A 14,038-nucleotide genomic window follows, 5' to 3' on the forward strand; every position below is an offset into this window, starting at 1 on the left:
TCAGCTGGTAAGATGCTTTCTCCGTCCCATACTGTTTTGGGCCTGTGTGTCTCATATTTGGCAGGGATGGTTCTCCTGTTACAGCAGGACCCAGCTGAGGATCCTTGACTCTTTTCATCTGTTCTTCAGTCATCTGTTGTCTTCAATTCGGACCCATTTACCGGTCAAATTTACGAACCAAGATTCAAGATTACATTGTGGCAGACTCGTCCTTGCTGACCTTCAACCAGTTGCTCATTCAGTTGGTGCAGGTTTTTCTTCCCTAGCCTCAGTGGTCCTTTTACGTTTGGCATTTTTTGTGGCCATTTAGTTGTTTCTTCCATTGTTTGGTGCTTTAAGCTTCGAGTTCTCTTGCCAGGCCTGAACGAGAACGACAGATCTCAACGTTTGCTTATCTATAAAGGATTTTATTCTCCTTCACTTATGGAAACCAGTTTGGCTGGATGTAAATTCTAGTTTAAAATTCTTTTCTTTAAGAATGTTGAATATTATTACTCTCTTCTGGCTTAGGTTCTGCCAAAGAGATCTGCTGTTATTAGTCTAATGGAAGCTTCCCTTTGTAGGTAACCGACGCTTCTCTCTGGCTGCCTTAAGATTTTCCTTCATTTTCAACTTTGGTGAATCTGGCAATTATGTGTCTTAGGTTGCTCTTCTCGAGGGAGGTATCTTTGTGGCGTTCTCTGTATTCCTGAATTTGAATGTTGGCCTGCCCTACTAGGTTGGGGAAGTTCTCCTGGATGACCTCCTGAAGAGTGTTTTCCAACTTGCTTCCATTTTCCCCCTCACTTTCAGGCACTGAAATCAGACTGTAGATTTGGTCTTTTTACGTAATCCCGCGCCACTTCTACTTGCAGGCTTTTTTCATTTCTTTTTCTTCTTTTTTTTGGTTTCTCTTCTGCTTCATTTCATTCATTTGATCCTCAATGCGGCTGATACTCTTTCTTCAGTTGATGAAGGTAGGTTACTGAAGCTTGTGTATTTGTCGCATTATTTCTCGTGTCATGGTTTCATCTCTTTCATTTCGTTAGGACCTTCTCTGCATTAATTACTCTAGCCATCAATTCTTCCACTTTTTTCAAGATTCTTAGTTTCTTTGCGCTGGGTACGTAATTCCTCCTTTAGCTCACAAGGGGTGATGGACTGAAGCCTTCTTCTCTCATCTTCGTCAAAAGTCATTCTCCGTCCAGCTTTGATCCGTTGCTGGTGATGAGCTGTGCTCCTTTGCCGGGGGAGATCATTTTATTATTTTTGAATTTCCAGCTTTTCTGCCCTGCTGTTTCCCCATCTTTGTGGTTTTATCTGCCTCCTGGTCTTTATTGATGGTGATGTACTGATGGGGAGGGTTTTGAATTGTAAGGTGTCCTTCCTGTTTGATAGTTTTCCTTCCTAACAGTCAGGACCCTCAGCTGTATGAGTCTGTTGGAGATTGCTTGAGGTCCACTCCAGACCCTGTTTGCCTGGGTATCAGCAGCAGAGGCTCAGTTGAAAATGCAGAAATCACCGGTCTTCTGTGTCGCTCGCGCTGGGAGTTGGAGACTGGAGCTGTTCCTATTCGGCCATCTTGCTCCGTCCCTCATAAAAGGCAATTTAATTTTGTTTTCTTTTCTTGAGGGAAAGAAAGTACTATGAAATATTCAAGTCATTTTTCAAAAATTAACAACAGGGGATATAATTCTTATTGAATAAAGCATAGAAAAAATTAAATCTATACTTTAGTTTCATGTTATGATGAGGTAAAAGGAGAGAGAATAGGAGGAGAGAAAAGAGAAGAGGCCAGAATATACATTGATCTAGAGAGTTGGGAAAGCCAGACAAGCACGTGAACTGGAGAATTTCATTTTCTGGAGAAGTCGTTTCTGTCTGGGTGTGCTTCATTTTAACCACAATTAAAATTTTACTGATAAGTTATTACATATAAACTTATTGAACATGAGAATATCAAATACATCTTATTGAGAGCTTGTTTGGAGGTTCTAGCAGGGGAATGCAGCTACTAATATACCCTTGACCTAAGACCAGTCCTCCTCTATTGGGGATGGTCATCCTCTTTGACTGAGCATGCAGCTTTGGAGGGACACACATGAAGTGGTGAGGGAGGAAAGGGACACCCACCTAGCCAGCCAGATCAGCCAAATCAACCCTGGAGATCAATGAAGTGACAGATGTCACAGCCAGATCGTCCTCACATCCAGAATACATCTTACTGAATATATATACACATATATGTGTATATATGCGCATATATCGACATATATTCAATACATATACACAGTGTATGTGTGTGTATGTATGTATTGTGTGCTTACATGTATATATGGATATGCATGGGTATTTATTTATTTTGAATTTCTTATCACATCCCAAACTCTTTTTCTTTCCTTCATTATATGTAACTGTCAATCTCTACCTCTACAGAGAAAGAGATGGAATGTGAGAAGGTTTCTGTAGGAAAGTATAACTCATCACTCTTCATTTTGGTTATGGGGCTTTAACTCTTTAAAGGATGAATAGTTGATTAAAGATTCACCCAGTTCTTAACTGACCTGAACTCTAAGCATTTAGGGGCTCTGCTCTGAATGCATGAGGATTATACTCATCAAGTGGGAAATTATTGTCTGGGCTATAGCAGAAGTGACCGGAATAATTTCATCTGAGGGTGAGACAAAACCAAGTCAAAGACCAGAGATTTCCCCTAACTACTCTTGCTCAGCACTGGAGTTGATACTATTTGCAGTAGCAGAAGACATCAAATTCATCATGCCAGAGTTGCTCCAGTGGAAAGGATAACTGAGAGGAAACATAAAGCATGCAGGCAGTATGGAAAGCCTACAATAACACAGATCTTTTGCATTTAGTTTCAAGTTTCATTGTCCGTAGGTGCTCATCTGGCCCACTCCAGCTTAGTTGTTTGTCAAGTTTCTAACTTTACTTTCATCATAGGTTTCATCTTGGCTTTTAGTTAAAACTATTATAAGAAAAAAATGCTATTTAATTTGTTATAAGGTATTGCTCTGTGAAATTATATCCTATAAAATGTTATTCATAAATTATCTTTTAGAATTTAGTGCCAGTACAAACTTTGTTTCCCTTGAGATACTGGCATGCATCTTCCTCTTTGGGTAACCACTACTGCGTCAGCTTATGATGTTCCCAGATGTTAGGAAATTTAGAGACAAATATGATGCCTAAAATCACAGTGGTTAAGCATACTTATTTTTCTTATATTTTGGTCTTAGCTTTCTATTTTTGTTTTATTTATTTGAATGCGTATGTTTTTTATCATTCATCATATTTTGAAAATAAAGCAGGATCTAAATAAAGTCAAAGCAGAATAATTAAAATGACAGAGTAAGAGAAAAATGTACTGCATGCTATCATACCAGTTAAAAAGAGTAAGGATTGAAGAAAGTTACCTGAGTTCTTTAGTTCCTCACTGCTAAACTGATAGAGGAGGTCATACACGCCCCCCAGGGAGCCAGAGGTGAAGTAATGAGTCCCAAAGTCATCGAATATTCGGCTGTACAAAGCAGAGTTGTATTCTAGAGGCAGATTGTTAAGTGCTTTCAAAAAGACATCAGAAAGGTACAGATCTTTAGCTTTCATTGTGAAGTTTAAGACTTTCATCACTTTATGGATCCTAATAAAACTAGAATCCTAAATGAAAGAAAGAAGTAAAAAGATGATTAAAGGTAATGAAAGTTTGAAGTACCAAGCATTTAAATGTCATTGATTTATCATTAGTTTCATTCCCACCATAGTATTACAATTCTCACTCTCTATTGCACGTTCTCACATACAAGATTATAAATTTCATTTTACTTTCCAATACCAATGTTCAATGGGCAAAACAGATAAGATTATCTCAATAAAGTAAACTGTGTAATGGGGGCACGTGTTCTCTAAGAAAGAAGAATTCAATGATCAAAAAAGTCATCTTTCCCTCCTAATTGCCAATTGTGGCTGCATTTCTACTGTGTTTTTATTTAGAATGCTTGCTAATGTGAATAATTGAAAAAGGATTGTGTGAATTTTGAACTGGAAGTTATGCAACTGAGATGGAGGTTATGCAAGTGAGATTCAAATTACAGCTTTGTCACTCTGGAAAAAATGTTTCGATTCTCTAGACTTCAGTTGTCAAATGATAAGATGAGGGCTTGCACCTGGTAACATTTCAAACCTCCTTTCAACTCCAAAATGCTGATTCTAAATTACTTAGGGGGTGAAATCAAGTAAAATTATTTCTATTCTCTCTCCTCCACCCATATGCAGAAATACATGAGATTTTTTTTTTGTTTACAAACTTATTTATTTATAATTTCTTTTTGTGTCAGTTTAATTTAGAATTAGCTGGTGGATATTATGCTTAAAATCTCATTTCCTCAGATTATCTTTCCACATAGCCACTGAGGTTTATAAGTGTATTTATGTATATTGTTTTAAAAAATTTTATATACTTTATCTGATCTCTCAATTTTAACAAATTGCAGTAATAGTAACAGAGTAAGGGCCATATTTTAGCAAAATAACTGTATTATAATTGTTAATTATTAACCATATTCCTCTTTGCTATACGTATGGCACAAGATGACTGCTGACACAAGAGAAAAAAAATAATCACAAGGATGGAGAAAGAATCAGCATTAATCTCCCTTCTCTCTTTCCTTGTCCCTCTCCCTCTCTTCCTTCATTCTACCTTCTGGCCCTCTATACATTTATTGCCTAGCTATCTGAGATGCTGTAGATACAGAAGTAAAGAAGGCAGACAAAGTTCGTGCCTTTATGGAACTTATGTTTTAGTAAGTGCTCATTAATTCTATTTTTAAGTTTAATACTTGAATTTTGTCATAGAACCATAGTTTCAAAAGTTGGAGAGCCCTTGTGCTTTTAATAAGAAGCACACTCACTCCCTGAGTATCTGAAGTGCCTGTTCTGGAAGGTTCAGCATTTCCAGGTTGCCTTAAAGTCTCAGTCATGGAAAATACAAGTTAAACTTTGGTAACTCAACTTAGCATAATCATTCCATGGTGTTCTACTTGCTGGTCCCTGATACCTGAAACTGGCTATTTTAGATTAAAAAAAAATACATTACTATAGGTTATTAAACCATATATAATCTATTTCAACAATGTGTGAGGTCTTACTTTATTTTAATAATACTATTGTGGTTTCAGTTTTGTAAAGTATATCAGGAAAGTACTGAATCTTACTGAGTTAACTCGTATTTTGCTTGGAAACAGACTGTTTGCCCAACAAATGTCTAGTTTGATCTGTGATTGCCGAAAGAGCTAAAGCATCATACTCTACTGAAAGGCTTAGATTGATTTTCAATTTTGTGGTATCTTGTTTTCTCTACTTGAAGACTAAGAGAGGCTGCAGTAGCATTTTTTTTTCTTCCTTTTTTCTTTTCTTTCTTTCTTTCTTTTTTTTTTTTTTTTTTTTGTGAGATGGAGTCTAGCTCTGTCACCCAGGCTGGAGTGCAGTGGTGCCATCTTGGCTCATTGCAACCTCCACCTCCCGGGTTCAAGTGATTCTCCTGCCTCAGCCTCCTGAGTAACTGGGACTACAGGCCCCTGCTACCACATCCGGCTAATTTTTGTATTTTTAGTAGATACAGGATTTCACCATGTTGGTCATGTTGGTCTTGAACTCCTGACCTCAGGTGATCTGCCTACCTCAGCTTCCCAACGTGCTGGGATTACAGGCATGAGTCATCATGCCCAGCCTCATTTCCTGTTTAGACTGAAATTCCTTAATTCTGTTCAGACCTAATCAAAGATGACAGTAATGATGTTGGATTGAACTGTATGAGGCTAACAATTTTGCTGTCGCCCAGGCTGGAGTGCAGTGGCGCCATCTCGGCTCACTGCAACCTCCACCTCCCAGGTTCAAGTGATTCTCCTGTCTCAGTCTCCTTAGTAGCTGGGATTACAGGTGCACACTACCTCACCCAGCTAATTTTTTGTATTTTAGTAGAGACGGGGTTTCACCGTGTTGCCCAGGCTGGTCTTGAACTCCTGAGCTCAGGCAATCCACCCGCCTTGGCCTCCCAAAGTACTAGGATTACAGGCGCGAGCCACCACACCCGGTGAGGCTAACAATTCTGCAAATCAGAAATGGTTGAATAACAGTAGTTTAATATGTTCCAACCTGATAATGTGAATAGCTCTAATTTTTTTTGCTTTGAGACAGACTATTAGAGGATCAAACAATAGTTGTTTATCTACATATAAGGGTTTCATAGAAAAGTTAAAAAGGTAATTATGTGACATGATGGATATGTTAATGTGCTTGACCTTAGTATATTTCACTAAATATATATGTAATATACATGCATCAAAGTATCATGTTGTATGCCTTAAATATACACTATAAAAGAAAAAAAAAAAAAAAAAAAAAAACAAATGTTCTCTAGCATGTTTGAAATACATATAAATCACATACGTGAAGAAAGACATAGGACTATAACTATGTCTCATTCAAACATGTCTATCTCCCTTCATATGTTTATAAGCAGTTATTTCTAATCCTGCATGCTATATTATGCTGAGCTAGAGAGTTAAAAAAAGGTCATATTCTCATGCCCAATTCCAGATATTCTGAAATCAGTAGATTAAGGGAAAGGCCTAGAGATGTGTATTTTTACTTACAAGAAATTCTGGTAATATCTTGTCTTACAAATATAATTTGTTAAGTTTGGAGGGCACTATAGGACCCATAGCCCATCCTAAACTAAATTTTATATATATAATTTATACATAAAATGAATCTATTTCATTGTCATTTTTACATGTCCATATCACCAGAACTGTGTTCCTTCTGTAATTTCCTAAAATTATGAATAAATAAATAAATGAATAAAGAGTCGAATATCTTGAAGTGTAATGCAATGGATAAGAAAAGTAAACAAAAATAAGACAAATTGATTTCAGCTCCCAACTGTGGCATTTATTTACTGTAAGATCACTGGAAGTCACTCAGTTTCTTAGACTTCAGTTAGTGCCTGCCTCATGGTAGGTATTTGATAAATGTTTATTGAATTAAAAATGCATATATGAACTTCAATTTATTCACCTGCAAAATGATGTTTCAATATCAACTCTGATAATCTCTTAAATTTTCTGAAGATAAATGAAATACTTGGGAAAATTATCCATACAGTGCTGTTAGGTCTTATATTTATATAAGCGCATAAATGGTTGACTAAATAAAAGTAGAAGAGCAATATGATAAAGATAGGAGCAACCATAATATGATTCCATGGTTCCATGATTCAGGGCTCATTCTCTTCATTCTTCTCTTGGGGAAGAGCAAATGCTACTTAGAGTGGTGGTTGTAGTAAGCAATAGACAGTATTTTAAAAGACCTTTGTAAATGTTTAAAAGTTTGCGATAGAAATCTGTCTCCTAAATCATTTAAGCACTGTGAGACATATCTAAGAGATTTAAAATGCAATAGGAGAAAATTAACAAGGGGAGTTGTATCTTTGTATATTAAAAGGGTTCCTTGAGTCCCTGGCAAGATTAACAGGCAAAGGCCAATACTTGGACATACCTTAAGTTCCAAGTGCAAAAAAATAATTGTAACTTTTTAAGCAAGGAAAAGAAAATGAAAAAATTTGCTCTGAATGTGATTTTTCTTATACAGCAATGGAAATTAGAAGACAGTTGAAAAACATCTACTATCAAGAGAAGAAGATTATGATACAGTCAGGATATTCTTTATATTTATTGCTCAGGGAAAAGGCAGGCAATGTTAGATACACAAAGATTTAGAAAATATACCTTGCATGTGTCCTATATGAGGAAAATACAGGAAAAAAAGGCAACTGAATGAGAATAGGGATTTCAAGAAAAGGATTATAAGAGGAAAAAAACAGAGATGGGTAAATGTGTGTGTTTACATAAATGTAACAAAATATACATTTTGTTATATTTTATATATGTATTTGTATATGTGTACAAATATATACATCTATACAAATATGTATATAGAATATAACAAAAATATAAAATACAGATTGTCATATTACATGAAAGGTCGAAGTTCTGTTATTTGGAGTTTATAAGAAGCACACCTACAACAGTATGAAAAAAAAGTTAAGATAAAAAACACAACAGTAGCAGTCAAATGCATGCAAAACGGAACCGTTAATATACATAGTATTTCTTTAACTTTTGAAGTGAGATATAACCAAAAATGGGAAAATTACTTATATCTGTATTAGAAGTCACACTAGTACAATATGTAAACTCTCCTCTCCTTATTGTATGATTGCTAGAATTGGTGTTAAATTTCAAGAAAGAATAAAAGGTTAGAAACCATTTTTGATACCTTTTTGTGAGAGGCTTGAATGGCTTGTTTGAAGGCAGAATTCTGGTTGATATTTTCACTTCTCTTGGAGGAATAAAAAATTGGTACCCTGAAAGAGCTCCCCCCCTGACTTGAAAAGGAGCCTTGTTGATTTTCATTGTGTCCAAGAGAAGTTAAATCCTTGTAGAAATCTGTTTTCAAATCATCTTCTGCAGTTTCTACCTGGAGAAAAATCCATGTAAAATAAAAAGTAATTTAGGAAATACTGGAGCTACTTGTGGATATCTCATGAAATGATTTATTTATTTATGCACTCAGCCAATATTTATTGAGGACGCATTTTGCTAGAGAACAAAGAATAGTGTTAGTTCCTGCACTGAGGAGTTAATAGTTTAGTTAGAGAGAGGGATAATCACAAACACTTAATATGGTAAGTATTGTGTGGCCAATGGAATCCCATAGGAAATATAAGACCCTGAGAGGCAATATCAGGAAACCCTCCCTCAAGGAAATGCCACCTAAGCTGAGACTTAACAGGGTGATAAGCAGTGAGGGTTATTTTTATTATGCCTGTGATTTTGATGCAGTGTGCAATCTAACTAAGATACCTTTCAGTCCTGACAACTGGGCTTGTTCTTTATAACCAAGTCCCACCTTGTTTTATACTTATTCAAGAGATGAGTCTGACTTTAGGATCACAGTTTCTGAGGTTGGGTTTCCATTGTCTGCTACCAAAGTCCCCAGTGATGCGCAACTCTTGATTGACCTTCGTGTTAGTCATAACGCTGTTTACAACTACTCTAGTCTCTTTCCGGGCACATAAAAAGCATGCATTTCCCTACTCTCTTTGGCCAATGAAATGTAAACATAAATGATATCTGTCACTTTAAGAGTTGATGGGCAATATGTCACGTTCCCTTTTTTTTTTTTTTTTTTTTTGCAATTCATCATGGAAGGATGTGTCAAAGCAGAATCCCTTAAGTCCCTTGCTTTCTAAAGGACTATTATGAGTAGAAAGTACGGTATGAGTGAAACTGTTTTAAGACACTGACATCTTAGTATTGATATTGCAGTGTAACCTAACTTACCCTGATTGATAAAATGCTGGGTCTGGTGTCTGTATTCCCTCATCTATGCTGTAGTTTTTCTAAGGTCTTCTAACTCCCTGCCCAGTTGCCTTCTCTTCCCTTCATGAACCTCTTTAATCTTTGTGTACCAGCGAGCCCATTATTTCATCTATCTTCATAAGTTACAACACTTCAAAAGAAGGGAAGTGAGATGCCTGCTATTTCTCCTCCTCTATTGTTTTCAATAAGGTATAGCTTAGGTTTGCACAGCTGCCTGCTAAGGCATGCCTAAAGAATGAAGTTATACAAAGATCAGTTAAAAGAAAACCAATAGCTCGTGACCTTGATTCTAGTCATTCCCAAATTTTTGTTTGAAGAAATACCACTATGACCTTCTTCAGCCATATCACTATGACTTCAGCCATACCACTATGGCATAGAGTTAAATATTAGCTCAGGTAGCTTCATAAGGTTGGACAAATCTTAGAGCTACATTGATAAGGAAATGAGTTTAATCTGCTGTAAAAGAATTTTCAGGCTGTATTTCCTCATGTAACTTGTTATCCAGGCTTGTGTTATCAAACTTTGTGGGTTAACCCATTGATCTGTTAGTAAATGTTTAACAGCTAGCTCTCTGGGAAGGGGAAGAAAGCCCTGATTTACTATAACATTTGCTTTTTCCATTGTGTATATATTCCTACCACGGCTGATTTCAAGCTACCTATGTGATGTCCTGAATTCATACTTGGGAAGAGATGCACAGTAGCAAATTACAAAGTATTTTCAAAATACAGATCCAATAGATGTAAATAACCTCTAGAGCATGGATAATGGTAAAATGTAGCAAAATAATTGAAAAGTGATCAGTTTTGAGTAATTATAATCTTTGTTTTTAATACGTTTACCTGTGAGATAATATATTTGATACTTAATAATGACTGTGTTTTGACCAACAAATATACGAAAAAATGCTTATCATCAATAATCATCAGAGAAATGCAAATCAAAGCCACAATGAGATACCATCTCACACCAGTCAGGATGACTAGTATTAAAAAGTCAAACAAACAACAGATGTTGGCCAGGCTGTGGAGAAAAGGAATGCTAATACACTGTTGGTGGGAATGTAAATTAGTTCAGCCACTGTGAAAAGCAGTTTGGATATTTCTCAAAGAACTTAAAACAGAACCACCGTTTGACCCAGCAATCTCACTCCTGGGTACATATCCAAAAGAAAACAAATTGTTCTACCAAAAAGTCACATGCACTTGCATGTTTATTACAGTACTATTCGCAATAGCAAAGACATAGAATTAACCTAGGTGCCAATCAGCAGTGGATTGGATAAAGATAATGTGGCACATATGTGCCATGGAATACTAGCAGCCATAAAAAAGAACAAAATCATGTCCTTTGCAGCAACATGAATACAGCTGGAGACCATTATCCTAAGCAAATTAACACAGGAACAGAAAAACAAATACTACAGGTTTTCACTTATAAGTGAGAGCTAAACATCGGGTACTCATGGACATAAAGATGGCAACAACAGACACTGGGGTCTACTAGAAGGGGAAGGGAGGGAGAGGGGCAAGAGTTGAAAACCTGTTGGGTCCTCTGCTCAGTACCTGGGTAAAGGTATCATTTGTACCCCCAACCTCAGCATCACACAATAAACCCAGGTGACAAACTTGCACATGTATTCCCTGAATCTAAAATGAAAGTTGAAAAAGAAAAAAAAAGTCTATGTTTCACAATTGGATTCCAAAATTCCTGAAAATTTAACAGTTGACTCGTGAACTCAAAGAGCTGACTCCAGCACATCCTTGTCTACCTTCATGGGGGGTACATTTTAACTGATAGTTTATGAAGGTGCTCAGACTTTTAACCTACTGCGAGGAGTTTTAATGTCTTTCTTGATATACTATAAATGTCTCATCTAACATAGGCCACCCTCGACTATAAGAGTCAGAAGCCAGGAGTTCTTATTTTTCTGTGCCATTTATTTGCTGTATAACTCTGAGAAAGTTGTTTAACTTCAATAAGCCTAAATTTTCTTTTTTTTTTTTCTTTTTCTTTTTCTTTTTTTTTTTTTTGAGACAGAGTCTTATTCTTTCGCCCAGGCTGCAGTGCAGTGGCACAATCTCGGCTCACTGCAGCCTCCACCTTCCAGGTTCAAGCAATTCTCATGCCTCAGCCTCCTGAGTAGCTGGGACTACAGGTATGCACCACCACTCCCGGCTAAATTTTGTATTTTTAGTAGAGATGGGGTTTCACCATGTTGCCCAGAGTGGTCTTGAACTCCTGACTTCAAGTGATCTGCCCCACCTTGGCCTCCCAAAGTGCTGGGATTACAGGTGTGAGCCACCACACCTGGCCGAGCCTAAATTTTCTGTTAGTAATGTGGATGTAAACAATTTGCTACCTTTCTGGGGAGGTTGTTATGGGAATCAAATAAAGCAATATACAAAAGTACTTTGAAGACTCTGAAGTATCATATAAGTATGATAAGTATGAAGTGTTATCTAAGCCTCAATTTGCTCCAATCTCATATACTTCCTTTAATTTGTTACTTGTAAAACTACGTGAAATAGATGCTTGCTGAAAATGTAGGCAATATGCTTGTGTGAAATGATAGTATTTTGAAAGTAAACTTATGGATTGGTTGTTTTGGAACTAGAAAGCAACTTCCATCAAAACAATATTACATATAAATGTTTAGGTTTTAGCTCTGTCTACAAAGCCTGTTCAATACAATACATCTCAAGAGCAGTATTATCAGTCTTCCCAGAGGTATTCAAATTTGACAGTTAGTTCCCAAAGACATTCCCCACCTATTAGTATATATTAGATGGTTTTAAATTGAGTGAATCGAATTGGAAAATGCCTGTATTTATATGTATATAAAGGTCTTTTTAAAGGAAGGATTAAATGACATTTTGCTGAACTTATATTACCCATAAAGTGGTTCTCAGAAATAATTACAACTTTTGAAATTCTCTCTAGCTTGTCAAATTTCTATGCATGAATGTCACCATTAAAACTGTGTATTTTCTGTTCTTATCACAATGTAAAAGAAGCAGATTACTCACTTTAGTGCAACGAGTATGGAGCACTTATGCGTAAAGCGTGGGTTAGATTCTGAGAGTAAGTAGTATGCTGCTCATTATAATTTACTAAAAGAAACAAATAAACCAAAGCAACTAATAAAATAGGAAGAAAAGTAAGCAGAACTGTCTCCTTAGACTGACTCATGATGATTTTTCTTATGAGCCTGGCACTTTAAAAAAAGAAGTCTATATTTTGTAGTTATCTAAGAGAACTAACTAGGTTAGGAGAAAATCTGAAGAAATCAAACTGTTTATCTGTGTGGAGCTATTTTAGAGCTAAATATTTACTGGAGAAAGCATGGACTCGAAGTGGGAAAACCTGGTCTTGAATCTCAAATTCACTTCTTGCTAGCTGTTTGACTTCTGGAAAATTAGTTAACTTAGATTTTTCATCTGTAAATTCATAACACTGGCCTCATTGGGTGTGCAGGGATAAAATACAAACACATAACAGGTGATTAAAATTGTTCACTACCTTTCCATTCTGTCCCTTCATTCATCACTAATTTTGCATGAGAAATTTAGCTTATAATTACTGACGGTGTTGAAGTTGCCACCATGCTAGACTGTCATACCTCAAAGCCAACATTTTCCAGATTGGCCGGAACACGGTATGGATTACTTGTCCTACTGCTTTTGACAGTTTTACATATTCCTCCAGTGAAAGAGTTATCAAGGACTTCTCCTCTCGGCTCTCCTGCCAGAAAATGAAACCTAGAAACAAAATAATTTTCAGGAATTCAATAGATGTAGAGCAATCTTAAAAATTTATCTTAGTTACATGAAAGGAATTCCTCTTCTAAACATTTTTGACTGAAGACAAATGATTTGCAGGAACTCCACACACCCCCGCTTTTTTTTCCCTAGTCTGTGGTGAGGCACGCAAGGAAGCTGGAAAGCCCAAGCTCAGCTTTTCTGGCTCTATTAGGTCCTCCTATTCAACTCACTTAATTGTTCTTGGCTTTCAACATACAATAACATCTCGATTTATACTTTTTTATGACTTACAATGCCAGCGCAAAGTTTGGAAGCAGATTATGAAATAAGATATTATATAATAAATGCTATTCCGGGTCCACTTCTTTCTGAGTGGAATTCTAATAGAGAGCTCATAATAAACTAGTAACAGCAATATTTTAATGGAATTGTACTAATATTATAGTTTTACTAAAAACTGACTATAATATTTAAAATATTTTTTATTTAACAAATGCTTACATACTATTTACTATAAGCCAAGCAATAGTAAGTGCTTTAAAATATTAACTTAGTTAAGTGCTTTACTAAGTAACTTATATTTACTATAACCATGTGATGTAGATATAATTATTATACCTGATTTACAAATGAGGACATTGAGGCGCATAGAGATTAATTAGCTTAGCATAAATCAAGTACTTAAGAGATTATTTTGTTATAGATTAAAAAAACTTCTCCAAGATGCTAATACTTTTCCAAATTCTAAGGGATATGTATTCTGTGAAAAAAGTAGTTTTTTTGTCAGTTTGGTAATGCTATATTACATAGATTATAAAAATTGTTCTGGGGGGG

The 14,038-nt window shown here is 36.0% G+C and overlaps 1 protein-coding gene across 1 annotated transcript in view; it reads right to left on the reverse strand.

Moving 5' to 3' along the window:
- The window catches only part of C6 (complement C6), a gene marked incomplete at its 5' end in the record, with an annotated part of 49,465 nt that extends 36,238 nt beyond the window's left edge, over positions 1-13,227 (reverse strand). The window contains 3 exons of the mRNA XM_031666814.1: positions 3,414-3,654; positions 8,332-8,532; positions 13,063-13,227. Of these exons, the coding sequence (XP_031522674.1) occupies positions 3,414-3,654; positions 8,332-8,532; positions 13,063-13,227 (607 nt within the window). The remainder of the gene's footprint in view (positions 1-3,413; positions 3,655-8,331; positions 8,533-13,062) is intronic.
- Between the last annotated feature and the right edge of the window lie 811 nt (positions 13,228-14,038).

This window comes from Papio anubis, chromosome 5 (assembly GCF_008728515.1).
Source record: "Papio anubis isolate 15944 chromosome 5, Panubis1.0, whole genome shotgun sequence".
In the NCBI taxonomy this organism is placed as follows: Eukaryota; Metazoa; Chordata; class Mammalia; order Primates; family Cercopithecidae; genus Papio; species Papio anubis.